At 48.6% G+C, this 15,797-nt stretch overlaps 7 protein-coding genes across 7 annotated transcripts; 5 read left to right on the top strand and 2 right to left on the bottom strand.

Moving 5' to 3' along the window:
* Positions 1–98: 98 nt before the first annotated feature.
* On the top strand, positions 99–832 carry LCP9604111_2381 (histone-fold domain-containing protein; the record flags this gene model as incomplete). The annotated part of the gene is made up of 4 exons (XM_039069852.1): positions 99–156; positions 212–297; positions 354–444; positions 504–832. The coding sequence occupies 4 exons, from the start codon at positions 99–101 to the stop codon at positions 830–832; spliced, it is 564 nt and encodes a 187-aa protein (XP_038932508.1).
* A 409-nt stretch (positions 833–1,241) lies between these two features.
* On the top strand, positions 1,242–2,223 carry rip1 (ubiquinol--cytochrome-c reductase catalytic subunit RIP1; the record flags this gene model as incomplete). Its single annotated transcript, XM_039069851.1, has 4 exons — positions 1,242–1,533; positions 1,663–1,751; positions 1,827–1,977; positions 2,042–2,223. The coding sequence occupies 4 exons, from the start codon at positions 1,242–1,244 to the stop codon at positions 2,221–2,223; spliced, it is 714 nt and encodes a 237-aa protein (XP_038932507.1).
* Positions 2,224–2,873: 650 nt separating this feature from the next.
* On the bottom strand, positions 2,874–4,396 carry she9 (putative mitochondrion biogenesis protein (She9); the record flags this gene model as incomplete). The annotated part of the gene is made up of 2 exons (XM_039069849.1): positions 2,874–3,736; positions 3,805–4,396. The coding sequence occupies 2 exons, from the start codon at positions 4,394–4,396 to the stop codon at positions 2,874–2,876; spliced, it is 1,455 nt and encodes a 484-aa protein (XP_038932506.1).
* Positions 4,397–6,632: 2,236 nt separating this feature from the next.
* On the bottom strand, positions 6,633–7,166 carry LCP9604111_2378 (putative stress response RCI peptide; the record flags this gene model as incomplete). The annotated part of the gene is made up of 2 exons (XM_039069848.1): positions 6,633–7,030; positions 7,109–7,166. 2 exons carry the CDS (start codon positions 7,164–7,166, stop codon positions 6,633–6,635), a joined length of 456 nt encoding a protein of 151 aa, XP_038932505.1.
* A 1,327-nt stretch (positions 7,167–8,493) lies between these two features.
* Positions 8,494–10,159, top strand: LCP9604111_2377 (SH3 domain protein; the record flags this gene model as incomplete). Its single annotated transcript, XM_039069847.1, has 3 exons — positions 8,494–8,588; positions 8,648–8,731; positions 8,785–10,159. The coding sequence occupies 3 exons, from the start codon at positions 8,494–8,496 to the stop codon at positions 10,157–10,159; spliced, it is 1,554 nt and encodes a 517-aa protein (XP_038932504.1).
* Positions 10,160–10,876: 717 nt separating this feature from the next.
* LCP9604111_2376 (glutathione S-transferase family protein) lies at positions 10,877–11,692 on the top strand (the record flags this gene model as incomplete). Its single annotated transcript, XM_039069846.1, has 2 exons — positions 10,877–11,029; positions 11,135–11,692. The coding sequence occupies 2 exons, from the start codon at positions 10,877–10,879 to the stop codon at positions 11,690–11,692; spliced, it is 711 nt and encodes a 236-aa protein (XP_038932503.1).
* Positions 11,693–14,660: 2,968 nt separating this feature from the next.
* Positions 14,661–15,371, top strand: LCP9604111_2375 (actin-binding ADF family protein; the record flags this gene model as incomplete). The annotated part of the gene is made up of 5 exons (XM_039069845.1): positions 14,661–14,666; positions 14,729–14,739; positions 14,817–15,062; positions 15,124–15,172; positions 15,237–15,371. 5 exons carry the CDS (start codon positions 14,661–14,663, stop codon positions 15,369–15,371), a joined length of 447 nt encoding a protein of 148 aa, XP_038932502.1.
* Between the last annotated feature and the right edge of the window lie 426 nt (positions 15,372–15,797).

Raw genomic sequence — 15,797 nt, 5'->3', positions numbered from 1 at the left:
CGCTCACTTGCTTTCACAACGGGAATATTTGACTGGAGCATGCTGCAAATTGTATAAATTTGTCCTGCCAATACTTTATCTCGCCAGAATCAATCATCATGGCTCCAAAGACTGTGGGAGAGCCGGATGAGATCACCGGACAGAGTGCACTTCCGAGTAAGTCCCAGACACAACTATTACTTTGGATTGACATACCAACACATTTCTATAGTTGCTCGAATTAAGAAGATCATTCAGTTGGATGAGGATATCGTGCAATGCTCGAACAACGCGACCTTCGTCATCGCAATGGCTACCGTATGCCGCGCCCTCTACCTAAATACCTCGAGAACACCGACTAATGCTAGATCTAGGAGATGTTCATCCAATATCTTGCCGAGCAAGGGCACAACGTGGTCAAATCGGAGCGAAAACCACGCAAGACCGTCCAGTATAAAGATCTCGGTTGGTTACGCCTATGCCTCGGTTAGCAAGAGGTCGGACAGCATGCTAACGTACAATAGCTTCGGCGGTATCACACACCGACAATCTAGAGTTCCTTTCCGACGTGATTCCCAAGACTACGACTTACAAACAATTCAAGGAGAAGAAGGCGAAGGATGCGGCGAATCAAGGCGCCATAGAGAAGGGCCAGCGTACTCTCAACGGTACAATTGCACCTCCGACACCAGCAAATGGCACAGTGATGGGAGATGCCACCCCACAAAAAGAAGATTCAAAGACATCATCTCCGTCGGTTTCTCGGCCTATGGTCCCTGTGAGTGCGTTGATTGCGGACCGGACAGTCGAGCCCATGGCAACCCATGACCAGGATGTGGAAATGCAAGATTGATTGCGCTACATTATCCTTTTTTCTTGAATCTTGTTGTTTGCATTGGAGTTTTCTAATGATGGGTTTCCCTGCGCATTGGTTTTGGTCGCATTGGGTCGGGTTAGATATAACAAAAGAAAATGTGATAATATACAATTGACGAGTCAAATTTCAGCAGAAACATGAATAATTAATCAATATCAATTCACAGAATACATTAGATATGAATTCAAGTAGTATAGAAGTTGTAGAATGTTTTCTTGTCAAGGGAGTGAACGGGAACCGGTCAGCCAATGACAGGCCCCGTGATTCCGATCGCTAGCGAAAGCTCTGGCTCCAACTTCAACTTCCGACTTCATCCACCCTCTATCCTCACCTCGCTCTCCACAACTCGCGGCACAATTCCCCTCCGTGGTCAATTGCCCTCACAATGTCGCTCTCCTCCGCTTCCAGCACTCTGCTGCGCACCGTCGCTCGGCAGCAGCTACCCATCTCCCGCGCCGCCGTTACCTCCTGCCAGCAGCGGAGGGGAGTCGCCGATTCGAAGTCGTCTTTCGAATCCCCCTTCGCCAGTGCTAACGAACCCGGCTCGACCCTGAAGATCCCCAACTTCAGCAAGTACAAGTCCAACAACTCGCCCCGCACCAACCAGGTCTTTTCCTACTTCATGGCCGGCACCCTCGGTCTGGCGACCGCTGTCGGTGCCAAGGCTACTGTTCAGGGTAGGTTTTTGTGGAATCTTCGAATCAGAAAGAGATGGCATGGAATACAGTAATTGAACAATATTCTTGAATAATTGGGGAAATTTGGGCGACTTTGAACAAACGACTGATGTTATTCTTTCTCTCCAGATTTCCTGGTCAACATGTCCGCCTCCGCCGATGTCCTGGCCCAGGCTAAGGTCGAGATCTCTCTCGGTGCCATCCCTGAGGGCAAGAACGTACGTGTTTCTATTCACCACCTCATCCGACAGATCCCATTACCCAGGATCCCTATCTAACATCCATTCCAACAGGTCATCATCAAGTGGCGTGGTAAGCCCGTCTTCATCCGTCACCGCACCCAGGCCGAGATCGATGAGGCCCGTTCAACCAATTGGGAGACTCTCCGTGACCCCCAGCCCGATGAGGACCGCGTCCAGCGTCCCGAGTGGCTCGTCATGCTCGGTAAGTGAACATGGGATTGGCGAACAACAACTCGCAACTTTCTAACTTTCCTTCCTCCCTACAGGTGTCTGCACCCACTTGGGTTGTGTCCCCATCGGCGAGGCCGGTGACTACGGCGGCTGGTTCTGCCCCTGCCACGGTTCCCACTACGATATCTCCGGCCGTATTCGGAGGGGCCCTGCCCCTCTGAACTTGGAGGTTCCCACCTACAGCTTCCCCGAGGATGAGACCCTGATTATCGGATAGGCGAATTTTTGAATACACCCTTTTTTGATCGCCGCCAACGGGCGAGTCTCATTAAAAGTGTGGATGATATAAGATGGACGGATTGTATGTCCTATCTATCTGTGTATGTGCTTGTGTGTGTGTGTGTGTGTTTTCTTCCCTTTTTTAGACAGAGCGGCCGTGTGTCTTGTCAAGATTAAGAGACCTGTGTTTTAATATGGACAAAAAATGAGCCTCTTCCTTCCTTTGTCCGTATCTTCCTGGATCTTGATCTTTCTCCATGGCAAACACACGAGCTCGGGAGTTCAGAGGATGTCCGATGGTCTCCTTGAGTACATATGTTCTTTATTTAGTGTATCACCTAGTCATGTTATTTCCTTTGTTCAACGCTTGCTTGGTTCTCTTATGAAAGCAACAAATAACGTCAATGCTTCGCTATTTTGATATATGGTCGCTTTCCAGGCCAGAATTCTCAAATAGTAGTTATACACTAAATTCAATTCCCGGGTTATATCCAACTGTTTATCTATTTTTCTCAATTGTATGTACAAGTATATAACCACCCAACAAAATGCCAAGTCATTATCAAAATGCCAAGACCAAACATGAGCGAAACATGGTGCGCTCTCGCTGGTAATGCAATTATAACATGCTCGAATGAAATGATTTTTTCACCGAGATCCGATCAGGGCGAACAGTAGGCCCGTCACAGCTGCACCAGCTGCGGCACTCTGAAGAGCCACGGCGGTGAGATCGTATTGGGAGACAGCAATGCTGCGATCACTGAAGAACTCGCTAGCCACCTGCCTCCAGTACTCGACTGACAGAACCGGCAACGTAATGTTCGAGAGACGGGTCTTGAGAGACTGGGCGGCAGTAGCGTCGGTCACCGAGACAATGGACCCCGTAGTGGACGCATCTTTCTCCGTCGTGGTAATCTTCGGTTCAATCAAAAGAGAAGGAGCAGTCTCAATTATGTTCTCGTCGGTAGAATCAATAATTTCGGGGAGGATAGTGACATTCGACCGCGGCGTGATCGAAACAGCGTTCTCGGTAAACATAGCCCGGTTCAGGGCCTTCTCCTTCTCCAACGCTTCAACGACCTTATCCTCGAAACCCTGGACGAGTCGCTTGCGACGCCACGGCTCCACGAGGATCTGGAAAATAAGGAATAATAGGACGTTCATGCCCATCAAACCCCAAGTTCCCCATGTCGACATGCGGCGGATCTTGTCGGACCAGACTTGCTCCTCGTGGTATCGCGAGAGGATGCTCTTGCTCATTTGTGCGGCAGCCTCTTCAGCTTCGCGCTCTGCGGCCGATAGAGCGTGGGAGGTCTCGGTCTCGGCGACCTCGTTCGTGTGATCATTGCGGTAGAGGAGGGTGAATCGCTCCAGGTCTGTTGAGGACCAGGCGTGCTTGCGTTGGAGGAGCTCGTTTACTTCGCGTTGGGAAGTCGATCGGCGATTAATCGCTGCGGCGTAGTCTTCTTTCGCTTGCTTGACATTCGCTCGGGCAGTGCGGAGTCGGTTCTCTGCATGATTTCGTGGGATTAGTCTTAGGTTTCGCGGGGTCGGGTTCGGGCATTGCTATGGTACATACCATAGAACTGGATATCTTTTTTCAATGCTTCGATGCTGGAGTATCCAGTCAGGTCATTTAAACGCTGACCTGCTACAAAAACATTGGATTGCAAATTGTCCATCACTGTGCTGAATTGCTTGGACCATTTTGACCGACGGCTTTCCAGATACGATGGCAGGCCTCCACTCCTCGTGCCAACACTGGCATCTTCTTCCTGTGAAACTGACTTCTCTTTTTCATGCTCCTTTGTTTGTGGTTTCGATTGTGCGGCACTCTGTTCGTCCTCCGCAGGAGGTACTGAATCAAGTGAGCTGCCCGACTCCAGACCCGGGATCGGGACAGGGTCGCGCGAGGCGAGCTCCAGCTCGGCTAGTTCTTTCTCTTTTTCCCTGATTAACCTCTCTGTATCCGCGGAGAACTTCTCTCGGTCATTGAGGGCCAAATATGTGCTCGGCTGCCGGCGGAATTGGCATTGTACACAGGCGGAGAAGCTCCGCGGAGTCGGTCTGACGGAGAATGCAGGTCGGAAGTGCGCTCGCACTGGGGAGGGGCTTGTGAGTCGGAGACTTGATCGGAGTGATTGCCTAAGCAGCTGTGGCATAGACTGCATGGCCAAAACAAAGGCCACAGGCTTGTGGCAGGAAGTGGTGGTGGTGTAAAGAGTGTCTAGGTGAGGATCAATTCGGGACGGAACTTGGCCTCGGATAGGCTTATCAGATTGCTGTAGGTCATTGTAGCAATTTTCTATGAATACAGCCTTGGAATGTTTTAATTATGTACTATATAGTTGGCCAATCGCATTTAATGTTCCGATTAATTAGTGAAACGGGCTTTACAGGGTTACCCCTCTACCGAGAGACATCCATAGCTCCGATTGCCTACCTCGTCAATCCATTGCACCGACGATCCCTTTTCCTCGAGGCTTTATCAAGTCTAAACCCATATCGAGCCCATCGTTAACCATAACAGCAGTCCGTCTTTCCAATATACGCCTTATGATCATAATGTCCTGCATAGTTGACCTTGGCGTCAATATGAACACCCGAGTCGCTAAAACCTGAAGCTATCAGTATTTTCGACCATATGCGGAGGAAATATACATAGGAATGGTATGAATCAGCATGAGTTTGTAAAACGTTATCCAAAGAAATATGAACTACCTGGCTATAAAGGCATAAATCCTTTGTCAAGCGACTTTCTAGAGTTTGTTTAATACTCATCTCGTGCTCTGGACAATGTTACTTACCATCAATATTCAGTATCTCGTCCTTCTTTTTCTTTTGACATCTTCGCTTATTGATACTCCTATATATCATGTCATCTCTCGTTCTTAGCCGTACCCTGACAGGCATCTATATCATCTTATGGGACCTCGCGCTGAGACGTCAAGCCTATTTTGGGCCCCTTCAGTCTTACTTCACATCATATATTCTTAGCCCAGTGCACATCCCTCATACCACTATACCTATCACTGTGTCGTTCTATAGTGGATATAAGTCGACTTTACGGCTGCGTACCTCAACACCGAGACGGTCTATATACGCCAACCCTCAAGTTTCGAATATTTTGACGCCGAAGGCAGACACTCTTTGGGTCTTTGGACTTCGAGACACCGTATACCTCTAGAAATGGATAGCATCGGGTTCCGACCTCTCGGGGGCGATCCTTATATCTAAATCAAAACAGGCGACAATTGCATGGACTTGACTAGGTATCATGATGATACACGTTGATCATCGCTGCACCCACTGAAAAGGAAATCGACCAGGTCGTTGACTAACTACTGCAGCACTACGACATGAATGAGCTAGGATAACCTAAAAAGTATTTGAACTGCGCTCTGTCTTCCGCGACTACGAAGCAGGCACAATCACTATGTCCCAGGGTTACACGCCAGCTCGTAAGAATCTGAAATATAGCGTGGCTGGAAGGATCAATGCGAATCGCATCGGCAGGGCTGGCCCATACCGGAGCTTCTCAATGACGAAGTGCTGATGTTTTTGATGCCGTCAGCTCGATCATCAACGGTCCTCTATTTGACCAACCATCTAGTCCCCGAACGCAAAGGCAAAGAACATGCTTTGTATCTGGTATATCAATATTTGCATCATGAAGAACGCCTGGCCGATTCTATCGGAACAGCTCACTAAGGCCCAGCAACAAGAAGCCCTCAGTTCACCGCCTCCCTGGCTTCTCAACGCAACACAAAGTCCCAGAAAGCAAAGGAATTACGCGAGAAGGTTGACAGTTTCACTGAGAGATGGACAGCCTTCCAGGACCGATACGCTGATCCAATCTTCCAATCCATTCTGGGGTATATACAATATGAGTGGCTATACGAGTGCCCAGAGAAGTTCCTACACATCCATACCTCACAATACCTTCATCTCAATAAGATAGCCACCTCCCGAAATGAGAGCACCCACTGGCTACTAAAGCAGGATCTCATTGTATCCACTAACGATTTGCCAATGCGTGGTAGAAGCTCAAATCAAGAAGATCTATATTAAGATTGAGAATAATACCTACAAGATAGGAGTTATCAAACCAAAAGCCCAGTTAGTACTAAGTGCCTCCGAGGTAAGGATAAAAAGTACTGGTATAGTATCCCGCAAATAACATATAATCAAAGAAGATACGCAAGCAATGAACAAAATCAAAAGTCAGAATTACATAGAACGTTCCTTCGTCAAAGTCATAACATAACGATGCAGTTCTCAAGAAGTGCGTGTACAAAAACAGTGAAGCGAAAGGGTATGGACAACACAACCGGGTCGGGAAATAGGTGACCGATGAGACGATGGGAAGCCGAGGACGCCACCCAAGCAAAGCCAACGAGTCAGTGCTCACTCTCGTTCATTGCTCTGCAGCTTATTGTCACCCTTCACAGCCTCAGCATAAGTCGGTGGTGGGGGCGCACTGCTGCTCCCAGCATTTCCACTTGCTTCAGTCTGGTTGTGTGGTTTGTTCGCCGGACCAGGCGCCTGCTGGTCTTGAGTGTCGACTGTGCCATATCCGCGCTGGGGCTGTCGTGAGACGTAGTAGTAGGTAACGTTTCCGTTCTCCAGATCGCGCCGCCGACTCCCGCCTCCGGGGATGGGCTCGTAGGCTACATCGTCGTCGTATTGCTCCGGGTACTTGAGGATGATGTACCACGCGTGGATGAGACCCGGGAAGAAGCAGAGTAGGGTGAGAGTTATGTTGATGAACGAGTCTGCACTGCAGAACCCGGCCTTGACCCAGACTGTTGATGCGGGGGTTTGGTTAGCATTGGACCAAGTGTAGGTGTGTTGGCGTGCGGGTCTGCGGGTTTAAAAGTTACCTGCAATAGGTGGGAAAAAGACGGCGAGTACCGCTAGGAAAAGGTCGGAGCTGCACATGGCTCGCAGGGTCTCTGAGATCTGATAGAAAGTGTGAGTTGTTATCGAGTACACTGGGAATGTGTTGGCAATGGTTAAAGGTTTTCCACCGACGAGTCGCAGATTGTCTGACGGCAGCCTCCAGATCAGATGATGTCAATGGTCACATGACCTCTGTAATTCGTTGCCCTACATTGTACTCCGCCTGACTTTAGATGATATGATATACACTTCCCTCTACTTGAAAGTAAGGTATAGGTATATTTACTAACTGTCTATAGGAACAGACTTGTCATATAACTATCTGCCCAAGCGGGGGGGCATTGATTAACACATAGGTTGTACGGAGTACTATGCTTGTAAGTACCTGGTACATGCAACTGCCGGCTACTTACTGCTTGTTATTGGGTACCCTGTACTCCATATTCCGTACCAAGTCCAATTCGGTCCCTCGCATCCTCAGCCGATAGCTCACATACAACGTTGAAATGTGCTACATCTATTGCCAAATTGTGTGCATGATGCAAGGGAAATTCGGGAAATTAATATTAAGCTCCGGACCCTGGTCATAGTATTCTCGAGGCGATAGTGATCGTCTTGTCTAAGCCGCTAACGGGTCACTAGCGAGGCTGGTGATGAACAGAGCAACCGGTCAGAAATTGACAGCAGACATTGCCAATTATAGTTGACTCTAAGATAACCGTTGTCATTGTGTTTAGTATTAGTACACCATATGTCGTACGTCTGTAGAATTTTAGTCCCAATTGCGTTTTGATACCCAAAAAGAGTCCACAGAATAAAGAGAAAGGTAAACAACACGGCACAACTTCCTTTCCCCCCCACCCCCTTTTATCAATTGTCTTCTATACTGCGTCCAACCCGTCTCCATGGAGTACACAGAGTGTAGCCAATATTGAGTTTAGCGTGCCTGAATCTGTACAGCCGATTATGCCTGTTCTCCGTGTTTCATAATTGCCCTTTTTCCCAGCTCATCCCCTTGTTACCCACAAGCCCAGACCATCTTGAAGGTCTAACCTTGTCTTTCCAATCTTAGAACTTCGTCTTGTCATCTCTTTCTCTCATTTCAAATTTAGGCCTACGGGGCTCGGTTGACCTTTCCTTCCGGGCATTGAGAACCCCGAGTCACTCGTTTACCTTTCACGCGTTTTTCTTCTTCTCGAGCTCGAGACAGTTCCGACCTGGGGTCGAACAATTTATTCAATTCTCCCAATTCGAATATCCGTGCGATTCGCGACAACGCCTGGAACATTCTCGATCGCAATTGACACATTCCGCGTCGATAACCCAAAGGGGTCTATTTGAGACCAGACCGCCGATTCTGCCCGGCATGTCGAGCTCTTGCATTTCCCTCTCGGGGTCAAGTGCCTGTCCTGCCTGGGATAGCTCGTCCATTTCAACCAGTTCCAGTCTATATGCGGACTTGTGAGTGGAAACGCGCGCATGAAAAAAAAAAAGAACAATTGCTGACAGTGTGCTGCTAGCCCTTTCCTTAAAGGTGTGTCGAATCTGACGGATTTCGATAATTCATTAAAGGACTATGTCCTTGGGTCATATGTTTCGATGAAGTATGTGCTGCCACCAATGGACCGGGAGAAGAGTCACTAACAGGAGCTCCCAGATATGTTGACTTACTGGGATGCCAGGGCATCAATTCAAGTGCCCCCAATAACTACTATGCCCAGTATACAACCAGTGTTTTGTGCAGCAGTGTCGTGCAAAGCTCCATATCCGACTGCAAACTTTCCACAAACGACTCGATACCAATTTGCGTCGACACATGCGCACTTTGGGCCCGGAGTGAACAGGAGACCATGGCAAATACAGACTTATGCGCCACGAGCGACAAGAACTACACGGACCTAATCTATGCCGAGTTGACCATCTGCGAAAAACCATCCGACGCCCTTTCTGGAGATTGTGTCAAAGGAGCTGCGAATGAGCCTGACAACTGTGGCTTTGCGACAAATACCATTGGTCTCTGCACATTTTGCGCGAATGGCACCGATAGTTGCTGTACGAAATCCAATGCCACGAGTCGCTGTGACGGTGTCTCAGTACCGACTGTTACTCTACCCCCTCTTACGCCCTCACCTTCCGCCGTCGCAGATTCTAGCCATGGCTTGTCGGGCGGCGCAATTGCTGGGATCGTAGTTGGCTCCGTCGTGGGAGCCGCCATTCTAGGTGCTCTCCTCGCCTTTTGTATTCTCACGCGCCGCCGCCGTCGTGAGACACGGAATGAAGCTGCGCTCAACCAACCAAACCCACAAAGAAAGGGCGGATCGCTTTCAATGCAGCAGCCCCCAAGCCCGACATCGTACAACATGGTCCCGGGAGGCCGAGTCACGCGGATGTCTGCATTGCGCGAAATGCCCAGTGAATCATCGCCCGCTTATTCGCGTACCTCCGCGGCGATGTACGGCGGCGGGGCCAAGTACAGCGACACGTCAGACTCAGAAGGCATGGGCGCCAGTCCAGGAGCTATGTCCAAGCGAATCCCACCGGTGACCGGGAAACGTCACGGCTCACTCTCTAGCAACTCAGTTCTGGCTGGACTAGAAAGCGACAGCTCGCCTCGCTCCGGCCCGACGAACCCATACTCTTCCCCCGAAGCAGTTACCAGTGGTCGATCTGAGCAGCTGTCTTATTTCCGGGACTACTACTCTCAAGATGAGATTCACGCTGGCGACAAGGTTGCCGTCCTTTGGGCATACTCACCACGAGCGGGCGACGAATTCGAACTTGACCGAGGCGAGATGTTGAGGGTGATTGGCATCTGGGACGATGGCTGGGCGACGGGTGTGCGACTCCCCGAACGTGCCGAGGACCAAGGCATGAATTACCGCGAACACCGCGACAGTGGTGTCTCGAGTGGCTCGGGTATGCCGTCGCCCTTGCCGTCCGGCGAGATCAAGGCTTTCCCCCTGGTCTGTATCTGTCTACCACAGCACTGGCACAAGATCATCGATGGCGGCCAGGAAGACGAGGAAGCTTGAGCACGGTTCTCAATTTTCAGTTTTCATGCAAAATTACGTCCTGACGACAGCGTGTTGATCCCTTCCAGTGCTTTTTACGCCCGGCTGGCCATCCTCCCCGAACATCTCAACAATCGGCTCAATGCTCATTTTATACTCGTATTCGATATACCCCCTTTTATGACGGTCATCTCGTCTTTTCCTTAGTTTGACATTTTCTCATTATCTTTCTTCCACTTGATTCGTGTGGAACCGGTCGCTGGCGCATCGGACTCAGATGTGCTCTTTACTCCTAGGGCACATCTCCAGTCTTTTTACGTACTACACATCGGTTTGCCACTTGAGACCATTTCTATACCCTGATAACTGAGCGCCGCCGAAGGTGGTTTGGTCAGATATCGGACACATATAGTGGACGCTTTAATGTATGTACATATTTAGACCAATTTTAACAAAGCTAGACCTCAATTAAGGTGAATCATTTCTCCATTATTAAGCCCCAAGAGTTTGTCAGACATTTCTCTCCGAATCCCCCACCTCTGCTCAATTCTTATCCGGGAACGGAGTTAACGGAGTCAATCCCTCGATTTCGCGATTGATTAACAATTGCATTTTACTAATCCAACCCCTCATTTCGCAATGTCTTTTATAATGGCGTGTCTTCCTCACTATAACTTCCTTCTCTAAGCTCTACTCCTCTAAGTTCTATTCCTCCTGCGCATCACACATCAATCCATCATGTCCGCCCCAAAGATCATTCTCTACACGAACCGCGTCTGCCCCTGGGCCCACCGCGCGCATATCGCCCTCAAGGAACTCGGCCTCGACTATGAGGAAGTCACCATCGACCTAAACACCCCGCGCGAGCCATGGTATTTGAAGATCAACCCAGTAAGTGACAAGCGCTCTTCCGACACCCACTCCTTATCTATACACCTACACTTCATACTACGCCTCGTATACTATAAACTGTTTACTAACAGCCACCTCCAACAGCGCGGCCTCGTTCCCACCATCTCCTATAACGGAACCATCATAGCCGAATCCGGCATTGTCGCCCAATTCCTCGCAGATGCGCACCAAAGCCATCTCCTCCCACCGTCCTCGCCAACCGAGAACGCCATCTACCGCGCGCGTCTCTCTTTCTTCGTCGACGCCTTCTTCAGCAAAGTCCTGCCTTCTTTCTTTGCCAGTATCCGCTCCGCTGATGAGACCGAGCGCGATGCCGCCGCCGAGCAGCTGGTCGCTGCTGTCGTGAAGGAGGTTGAGCCACTCCTGGCAGACACGGAGGGCAAGGGTCCGTTCTTTGGTGGTAGTGAGAAACTGACCCTGGCGGAGGTTCAGGCGGGCTCGTTCTTGTTGAGGATTTTGAGCTTCGCCAAGCCTGAACATGGTCTTGTTTCGGCTAAGTTGCCCGCTTTGCTAGAGCAGGCTCCGAGGTTTAAGCGCTGGGCTGAGGCGACGGTTGCGCATGACAGTGTTAACTTCATTTATGATGAGAAGCTTGTTGCGGATAAGATGAGGGCCAAGTTTGCGCCGGCGCCGAAGGTTTAGTTATCCGGTTACAGTTTAGATGTATGTACCTAGGGTTGGGGTTTGACATATCTACATACTTAGGCTGTCTTTTTTAATGTTGTCTATGGAACGAGGAATGAGAAATGAATTTGGCTACAGTGCAGTTATGTGATCACTTAGTCTGCTCCGTGCTCTTCTTACGCCTAGGGATCTCGACGGCCAGAGTCCATCAGATACTCGTTGCAGTGTAACCTCCCAGAACGTCGACCCTTCTGTTTACCACCTAGTAAAGAGCTTGCTTAATGGCTTTATAAAGCCTATAACCATTGACCCTCTCCTTTAATAATCTCTAGGATCCTTTCCTACATTTAGTGAATTCGTTCCAGGATGAGATCGTTACAGAAGAGGCTAAGGACCTATATCGTAAGGCTATTCAGGCTTTGAAACCCCCTTCATTTTTATGAAGAGTAGCAGGAGTAGGGTGAATCACGACTAATTAGTACGTTTCATAAGTATAAAAGGTTGGTAGAAGCGAGGAAAATATAGTACAGGAAGCAAAGAAAGATCAGGGCCTTTTTGGAGCCTAAATCTGTATGTGATCTAGAAATATATATCTGATATATGGGTTCTGGATTTAACGAAGACCTGGATATAACGAATTCAAACCCGTGTCTGATTCAATTCGTTACAACCGGGTTTTACTGATAGAAAGTATCGTCTAGCCAGATTAAGCCTAGTCTATATTTATTCTGCCGGTTGGATTATTCTGCCAAAGTTAGCCGATGACATTTCACCGCGTTGATTCTAATTGTTTCGCTTCATTCCGCAATCATCAATCCCCGTCTCAAGTGTCACAACTGATTCGGCCACCTTGCTTCTACTAGAACTTCCATACTTTCTAGACTACCCTCAAGCGTACCCTAACCTAGGTAATGGGCGGAATGCCATCATTCCAGACGGTTAGTCTCTTATGCCTTCTAGTCTTTGATACTCACAATCAAGCGAGAAAACGGATCGAAAGCTGAACAGCTACAAACCACTTAAACCCACAGATAAAACCAAGGACTTCCTCAGTGACTTCCTCGAGGTCCTTCCTCCTGACGGAAAAGCAAATCTGGCGGTGGACATTTTAGGGTGTTCAGACGACGAAAAGCTTCGGCAACTAGTACAAAGCATCAAAACCGGGTTATTGATTCCATTGAAAGCACAGGGTGGTAAAACACCTACTGAAGTCACTCCGTCTCCGCGCCCTGACCTCGAAGAGTCAATCGAAAATCTCAAAAGTCTAGATATCGAGCCCATCAATGGAAACTCCCAGTCGCAACTCCGGCGCCACTGTTTAGAAAGAGATAGTTACAAATGTCTTGCAACAAATAAATACAGTCAAGCCTACCCCTATCCACAAGATACATTAACAACATATCTTGAAGCCGCCCACATCATTCCATTCTCACTTGGATCCTTTTAAGCCAATGCCCGCAGCATAGTACACAGAAATGCAGTGATTTGGGTCAATCTAAGACGCTACTTCCCAGTTCTTCGGAATATGTCATTTGCCCCGAACAGATCAATTCAGATAATAACGTCATGATGCTAGACTCCCAAATTCACAGGGAATTTGGTCAATTCCGACTTATTTTCGAAGCAACTGAAATTCCCCACCAGTATTATATCAAGACCTTTCCGGATACCCTTACAGGGCCAATCTTTTTTTTGCCTAAGGATCGGATTGTCAATTTCAAAGTTCATAACGGAAGTTGGGAACTTCCAGATCCGAGACTTCTCCAAATACACGCTTGCATCGGAAACTTTCTGCACATGAGCGGCCAGGCAGAAGTAATCGATAAGACCCTCAGGGATTTTGAAGACTGTGGTGGGCTTGCCCCGAGCGGAAGCACCGATGTGGAAGACCTTCTTGCGATGACCAGCCTCGCACTACTAGTGGAAGCATAAAAATCGACAGATGGGAGGAGTCTTGTATCTCTTCTCTTTTTTTTTTGCCGCTGAGGGCAGAGCTAGTCTTACAATATCATCACTCTCTTGTGGATTCATTTCCTACATTGAAGTAGACCATTTCAATTTTCTGAAGGAAGAGAATTCTCCTGCAGCTCACTAAACTCCTTGATGGACATCAGTCGTGGTTATGCGTGACAATTATATGTCTGAATATATAGATCCGCTATGCATATTTACAATATATATTTTGGTTATGAAGTTAAACGTTCACACTTGTCAAGCTATATCCACACCGTAGTCAAGCAATAAAAGAACAATATGTAGGCAGACGCAGTAAATCTAGCTTGTCAATATATTGTATTGCATAAACCACAGTAGATATGGTGGGCCAAGGCAAAATTAGCCACTGACGTTGTCCCATGGTTGAAGGCTGGCCAATTTTAGCTCGCAGACACCCACATTGGGGAGGCTCACATCCAACGTCTTATGTACTCCGTACCCCGTACATGTGCAGCTATAGGCTAAGATGGCGTGATTATAAATCTTAATGTACATAATCCTTGGAGTACCTGGTACTTCGAGGATGAAAAAGCAAAAACCTCGTGAGAACACAAATATTGTTCGATGCTTCAACATATCTGACACTATATGTCATTTTTCAAGTCGAAACTCCAAACAGCCTCATATACCTTAGAAGTCTTAAAAACAAACTATATCAGATCAATTCTTTACACGTCATTCAACTTGTAAACAGGTACCGAGCACTTTAATTATCAAAAGTCTGATATCACGTGCAGCCACCCCCACTATGGCCATGGCAACACCTGGGAAACAATTCACCCCTCAAACTCCATCTTCCCCGTCTCATCCGTCTCCGTTGTCTCGATCCCCGCCTCCTTCAATCCCTGTAAGTAATTGGAGTGCATACTACTTTGACTTCTCATGCCAATCCGAGAAGCTCGAAAGACCCCCTGAGTTTGGTTATCTCAGCCACTGACATAGCGCTAGACAGCCCGTCCTTTTTTTGTCTTTCTCATCTACATAAGCCATCATGTCGGTTCGTATTGACCTCTAACCTTATGCTATACAACATCCAATACTGACTATGATATCGCGCAGCTCGCATCCGGGTAAGTCGTCGTCGGTTCCCGCGCTCGCAACTGGTTTCCCCTCACTTTCACTATTTATTGACACCTGCCCCCTACAGTGTCCAGATCCAGGATGACTGTATCACCACCTTCCAGGACTTCAGCCGAAGCCACGGCAAGACCAAGTACATCATCTACAAGATCGCCGACGACAAGAAGTCGGTTGTCGTAGACTCAGTCGGCAAGGACCAGGACTACGAGGTCTTCCGCAACGAGCTCGCCGATGCCAAAGACAGCCAGGGCCGCGCCTCCCCCCGTTACGCCGTCTACGATGTCGAGTACGAGATTGCCGGCGAGGGCAAGAGGTGCGCATTCTGATATTCGCAATTGTTCTCAGGCCTCCCGCTGACCTGATTGTTCTCACAGAAGCAAGATTATCTTCATCTCCTGGGTGCCTAGCGAGACCCCCACTCTCGTAAGATTTCCCCAGACCCAGGCTTCAACCCATGTGCAGAACCAATAGCTAATTTCATTTTCAGTGGTCCATGATCTACGCCAGCACCCGCGAGGTTCTCAAGAACGCCCTCAACGTCGTCACTTCCATCCACGCCGATGACAAGTCCGATATCGAGTGGAAGACAGTCCTGAAGGAGGCCAGTGGTGGCAAGGCATAGATGATAGCGCCGGCTGGATCCGGGCTGCGCGACTGATATGGGTGCGCCCTTGACGGCGCCGCGGAACGATCAATTCATTACCTTTCCTGCACACCGTTCTCCCATTTTCTTCTTAGTTGCAATGCAAGACCGTTACGACTTGGCCCGTGTTTGTACCATTTTGCGAGAGGTCTGAGGAGTCTTGATTTACTTTCAGCTTGTTCCGTTCTGAATGATTTTTACTTCAAGTTGAGGTACTTGGGCAATTGGGCACCGAATCTTGCTGCCTGTCGGTTATATTGCACGTGGCGGACGAGAAGATCTCAGGATGCATGGTGTTGAATGTAGAATAGTTAGGCAACTGGACAACTCCTGGCTTTTCCTGCGAAAGCTACTGCATGACTGGGCTAGTTTAAATGCGGCTAAAGATTCCGACGACGGCCTAAA

This window comes from Penicillium roqueforti (assembly GCF_015533775.1).
Source record: "Penicillium roqueforti strain LCP96 04111 chromosome Unknown scaffold_02, whole genome shotgun sequence".
NCBI classification, from domain to species: Eukaryota; Fungi; Ascomycota; class Eurotiomycetes; order Eurotiales; family Aspergillaceae; genus Penicillium; species Penicillium roqueforti.
The sequence above is the reverse complement of the archived record's forward strand: the minus strand, read 5'-3'. Positions and strand labels throughout refer to the sequence as shown.